This window comes from Salvelinus sp. IW2-2015, unplaced genomic scaffold (assembly GCF_002910315.2).
Source record: "Salvelinus sp. IW2-2015 unplaced genomic scaffold, ASM291031v2 Un_scaffold849, whole genome shotgun sequence".
NCBI lineage: Eukaryota > Metazoa > Chordata > Actinopteri > Salmoniformes > Salmonidae > Salvelinus > Salvelinus sp. IW2-2015.
The window spans coordinates 268,488-274,902 of record NW_019942628.1 but is presented as its reverse complement, the minus strand read 5'-3'; the positions used below and the strand labels follow the sequence as shown (position 1 = coordinate 274,902).

The window sequence follows — 6,415 nt, the reverse complement described above, 5'->3', positions numbered from 1 at the left end:
TGTGACACTCAGCTCCCAGTTCCCCTCAGTGACACACACACCCCACAAACACACCCACACACCCCACACCAAACACACACACACACACACACACACACACACACAACACACACACACACACACCACACACACACACACACACACAACACACACACCACACACACACACACCACACACATACACACACCACCACACACACCACACACACACACACACACACACACACACACACACACACACACACACACACACACACACACAACCACACACACACACACACACACACACACACACATACATACATAGAGAAAACTACGCTATCTCCCTCAGTATCTCTGGCACACACAAACACCACACCAGAGTACACCTCTGTGTGGCTGGTGTGGAGGTAATCATTTTCCATGACACCGTGCTGCTAACAGTGATACTATCCCTCACACAGAGCAGAGCAGATAGCCCTCACATAGCTGGAGGTCCTCACAGTCCACAACAACAACAACAGCACGTAATTAGGAGCCTGCCAGGACCTGTAGATGAACCGGAGATATGATTTTGTTCTGGCTGAAGATCACACACACACCTACATACTCACACACCTACACCACACACACACACACACACACACACACACACACACACACACACACACACACACACACACTGTATACTTCCACTCACACCGATGCTGAACACATTCTCACATCAAAATAAGTGATGAATCCTATCTGACTCACTGCAACAGGGCATACGAGCATGTACATACAAAGATCAACATTCATTTACACCAGTATCCTCTCAGTAAACAGACCCCCATGTTCTGTGACTGCACCCCAATCACAACACTATTTTTCCTCTCTTTGCCTCTTGGTTTATTGATGCTTCATACCTTCTCTGTCCCCATCGCCACCTCTCACTAAATACCCCAGCAAATGAGATGTTTTCTGTATGTTTCAGACCTGGCACACTCCCTCCTTCTTCCTCTGCTATGGACTCATTCAATAGAACCTGAAGTTCTATGGGAAGTGCTGTGGGCTGTGGGCTGTCGGCTGTGGGCCGGGGGCTGAGTGGGTAGCCGGGGGAGACTCTGTGTAAACAAAGCAGCCCCATAGCAATTATGAGAAGCAAAGCAGAATGAAACAAGAGTAGACAGAGAGGCTCAGACTGTGTTCCCTCCCAGCTCTCTGGTGCCTCTGGCATGGCTGGCTGGGAGAATACATGCCATCCATTATGTGTAACCAAGCTATCAGATGTGATAATGGATGGAATGGCTCTGTTAACTGGCCGTGTGTATGTCTAAACCAGAGTGATGGCGCTACGTGAGTGTTTGTCAGTTGGATGTGTTCCTGGCTGTAATGGGTCCATGTCCCTCTACTAATTGGCCTGCTTCCTCTCTTCCTGCAGAACCTGCTGTTTCCCAACCAGCCCCAGCAGCCCAACAGTCGCTTCTCTGTGTCCTCCAGTGGAGACCTGACCATCTCGGCCGTGCAGCGGGCAGACGCAGGCTACTACATCTGCCAGGCCCTGACCGTGGCTGGCAGCATCCTCGCCAAGGCCCAACTGGAGGTCACAGATGGTGAGGCCTGCCGCATACCCACCCCGATGCCAACGTGCTAGAGCACCACTCGTTAATGCAGCATGCGTACACACTCTGCTATGCTATCAACACACACACACACACACACCCATACTCGTGCAGACACATAATTCACACACACACACACACAGCCTTCACTGTACACTAAATAGTTCATGTACACACATGAATGAGCAGTAAGAGAAGTGTTCTTTAATTTGTAGTGAATTAATCAGAGCACATGCCTTGCCCGGTTGACTCTCTGTGGAATTTGGCCTTAAGTACTGGGGGAAATGTAGTGTAAAATGAGGAGTATTTTACCATGTACAGGAATTCAATTCTGCTTTTTTTGTCTGAGAAATATCTAGAAATGATACTTGCCCATAAACATGCTTTTTTTTGTCACGACACAATTGAATGAAATACTTGTTCAAGTTTAGCTGGAGAGGGAATAAAGCTTTGCCCTTGAGTCTCTCAGTAGAATGATCAGCAGCATCTGGCTGAGGGAGGCAGTGAGTCAAGGACTGAGTGATTGAGTGAGTGAGTGACAACAGTTAGCATGTCTGCAGGATGACTTATGAGGGCCTGCTCAGTCCCACTGCCTCTAGTCTGCTCTGCTGTGGAGATGGGTAAATAGATTGACGAGCTTTCAGATGCCCTGCGAAAGATCAGCCTGGGGAAATATGTAAATACACCATGTTTTAAGTGAAGGGAATTTTTTATTCAAAATGAAATTATAATTAATTGTTCATCCATGTTTGTCAAACGTCAAATTTTGAAGTTGTTCCAAACGTCAAATTTCAAAATGCTTAATGTCAAGTTTAGGCATTAACTCTAAATTCTTCATTCATTCTGAATGTTTAAGTTAAGGGTTAAGGTTTGGTATAGGCTTAAACAAAAAGATCAAAAACTACTTTCTATTGCTGGATTCAAACATGCAACCTTTAGAACCAGAGGCAGATGCTTACATCCATCCACCATCCACGTCCACAATGTCCAGATTTACAGTGTCTGAACTGTCTGTTCAGTGGTCTATGACTGCATGCACCAACACATACTGGATTCTAAGGGTGTGTGGTGCGTTAATTGTAGTGCATGTATGTCTGTCTTTCTATTCCTGTGTGTAAGTAAAATTAGGTAACGCAGCGTATGGCTGGACTGTGTAAGATGAGGAACGTGTGAGGGAGCTGGGTGTTAGGAAGGCTGAGGAGGAGGACAGGAGGAGAGGAGGGCGGCTGGGGCAAGGTCATGGTCACACCTTGCCGCTCGGAGCAGGTGATTTAGTGTCCTGAGGGGCCAGCAGAGCTCGCTGGGTTCAAGGAGATATGTAATGAGAAATTCCTGATGCAAACAGTCAAGGCCCTAGCTCTCCCCCCGCCTCCTCATCCCCCTCCCCACCTCCATCCATCCATCACGCCATCCATCCACCACCCTCGTCATCCCCTCCCTGCTGGACCAAACCAAGCCAAACTCACCCAGGGTTTTATCATACTTTCTGTCACAATATCTTAACATGTATTGCTGTGGAGTCATTACTCAGAGCAGAGGGAATCATGAAGACACATAACAGCCTTCCAGGTGTTTTTCAGTGTCTAAGCATCATGCCAAGTGATACCAGTGACAAGCAGGTAACTCCCTCAGTGAGTTAATTGGGAAGTTAGATCTAACAGTGAGACCTTAGACAGACAGGTAGTGCTGTTTTTAATGCTATCTGCGTGTGGGATAGGCACACGGTAATCCTGGTTGATGTATTTAACCTCCAGATTTTCTGATAAAAGCATTCCAGCGTGGTGGAAGAGGTTGTAGTATTATCACTGAAATAGATTCAATGATGAATTCAGCAGGGCCCATATGGTGTAGATTCGACTTATTTCCATTTTTCTCTCAGCTAAAGATAATCACGCCATGGTTCTGCCATACCAATGCAAGTATGTGTCTTCCTTCTGACTTCCCTGCTGGAGAGAAAGAGAACCAAATAGATAGTAAAGAGAGAGAGAGGAAGAGAGAGAGAGAGAAGGTGAGAGGAAGAGAGAGAGAGAGATAGATAGTAGAGAGAGAGAGATAAAGAGAGAGAGTTGAGAGAGAGAGAGAGGGTGAGAGAAAGAGAGGGAGAGAGGAAGAGAGTGGAAGAGAGAGAGAGAGATAGATAGTAGAGAGAGAGAGAGAGAGAGAGAGAGATGAGAGAGAGAGAGAGGGTGAGAGAAAGAGAGGGAGAGAGGAAGAGAGTGGAAGAGAGAGAGAGAGATAGATAGTAGAGAGAGAGAGAGAGAGAAAGAGAGAGAGAGAGAGACAGAGAGGGTGAGATAATGTGTTGAAAGGTTAGCGATGTTGACTGTCTAATTGGCCCCTGCAGGTCTGACATCATTAATCCTACCTGTTAATTAATGTGTGCTGTGTGATGCCAGGGGACTCCACATTATTCACCACAGCTGACACAGAAACTGCCAGGGCACGGTAACTGTAACTCACAGATACAGCACCTCTGACATATACACTATTTCACAGTACAGCCCACAGGCATTCTGCAACACATTACAAATGCATATATTCATTCAAACAGCATTTAACATTAGCATTGAAATCAACAAAACATTTTATTTTCTTCACGGTGGTTTTGTTACATTATTGCAATTCTGACTGATTTGGATCATTTTCCGTGGGGTGCTACTCTCTGGGGAGTGACGTTGGTGTCAGTTCTGGGGGCCAGTGGGGCCCTCTGATAGAGTTCCCCACTGGACATGATGGAGTATTTATCTGAACCACCCTGAGTCAACAGGCATGGCCCTTGTCACCATACGCCATCACAGACTCCTGGGTATGGTGTGAATGTAAGGGTTATCTGTTGCTGCAGGATTCTTTTCCTTCTGTAGAAAACTGGCTCAAATGAAGATCCTACGTCTGTATATTGAAAGTTTAATCTCTATCGTAGCCCTTTTAATATTGTAATGACTTGTGTGGCTCTTCTGACCAACTCTCTCTGTCTCTCATCTTGTCCCAGTGCTGACAGACAGGCCACCGCCCATTATCCGTCGGGGTCCGTCCAATCAGACGCTGAGGGTGGACAGCGTGGCCCTTCTGAAGTGCCAGGCGTCAGGAGACCCCATCCCCTCTATCAGCTGGCTGAAGGACGGGGTCAGTCTGCTGGGGAAGGATCCCCGCATGTCCCTGCAGGAGCTGGGCAGCCTCCAGATGAGGAGCCTCAGGGTGAGAACCACTGGAGCCAGGTCACAAAGTCAGTGTGCATGGTGAGGGGTCCACTCATCTCTGAGATCATCAACAGTGTGTCATGTGAGGGGTCCATCTCTGAGATCACAATCAGTGTGTCATGTGAGGGGTCCATCTCTGAGGTCACAACAGTGTGTCATGTGAGGGGTCCATCTCTGAGGTTCACAGCAGCTGTGTCAATGTGAGGGGTCCTCATCTCTGAGGATCACAAACAGTGTGTCATGTGGAGGGGTCCATACTCTGAGATCACAACAGTGTGCATGTGAGGGGTTCCCATCTCTGAGGTCACAACAGTGTGTCATGTGAGGGGTCCATCTCTGAGGTCAAACAGTGTGTCATGTGAGGGGTCCATCTCTGAGGTCACAACAGTGTGCATGTGAGGGGTCATCTCTGAGGTCAACAACAGTGTGTCATGTGAGGGGTCCATCTCTGAGGTCACAACAGTGTGTCATGTGAGGGGTCCATCTCTGAGGTCACAACAGTGTGCATGTGAGGGGTCCATCTCTGAGGTCACGCCAGTGTGCATGTGAGGGGTCCATCTCTGAGATCACAACAGTGTGCATGTGAGGGGTCCATCTCTGAGATCCAAACAGTGTGCATGTGAGGGGTCATCCTCTGAATCACAACAGTGTGCATGTGAGGGGTCCATCTCTGAGGTCACAATAGTGTGGGCCATGTGAGGGGTCCATTGCTCTGAGATCACAACAGTGTGTTCATGTGGAGGGGTTTCCATCTCTGAGATCACAGGTGTGCGATGGTGAGGGGTCCATCTCTGAGGTCACAATAGTGTGCATGTGAGGGGTCCATCTCTGAGGTCACAACAGTGTGCATGTGAGGGGTCCATCTTCTGTTAGATTCACAACAGTGTGCATGTGAGGGGTCCATCTCTTGAGGTCACAACAGTGTGCATGTGAGGGGTCCATCTCTGAGATCACAACAGTGTGCATGTGAGGGGTCGCCACTCTGAGATCACAACAGTGTGTCATGTGAGGGTCCATCTCTGAGGTCACAACAGTGTGCATGTGAGGGGTCCATCTCTGAGGTCACAACAGTGTGGTCATGTGAGGGGTCCATCTCTGAGGTCACAACAGTGTGTCATGTGAGGGGTCCCATCTCTGAGGTCACAAATTCAGTGTGTCAATGTGAGGGGTCCATCTCTGAGAGTCACAACAGTGTGGTCATGTGAGGGGTCCATCTCTGAGGTTCACAAGCAGTGTGTCAATGTGAGGGGTCCATCTCTGAGTCAACAAGTGTGTCATGTAGTCCTCTAGAGATAAAGTGGTCATAGGTTCGCATCTCTGAGATGCACAACGTGTGGGAGTGCCTAAAGTGCTACGCTAATTCCTAATGAATCCTTTACTCCACACGCCCTGTCCCACAGTTTTCCACCTCCACTCCCTCGCAAACCGCGGGCAACCCAAAGGTGGGCTTAATGTCAATTTAAGGTTGGCCTGCTGAAGCCCCTGGACGCGATGACAGCTCGGCTTGTCTTCCATCCTTACTCTCTGTGAAAGCTTTAGTTGCTTTGTTGTTTTTCTTCCCTCCATTGTTATTAAATCAAATGTCAGTGGTCCAGCAGCTTTGTAAAGTGTAATGGGTATCATCCGCACAGATGAA

The 6,415-nt window shown here is 48.1% G+C and overlaps 1 protein-coding gene and 1 pseudogene across 1 annotated transcript in view; both read left to right on the top strand.

Annotated features, from left to right (window-relative positions):
• LOC139022597 (roundabout homolog 2-like) overlaps positions 1-1,614 on the top strand; it is a 45,037-nt gene extending 43,423 nt beyond the window's left edge. The window contains exon 7 of the mRNA XM_070438369.1: positions 1,402-1,614. Coding sequence (XP_070294470.1) covers positions 1,402-1,614 — 213 coding nt within the window. The remainder of the gene's footprint in view (positions 1-1,401) is intronic.
• A 3,024-nt stretch (positions 1,615-4,638) lies between these two features.
• The window catches only part of LOC112069017 (roundabout homolog 2-like), a 99,617-nt pseudogene continuing 97,840 nt past the window's right edge, over positions 4,639-6,415 (top strand).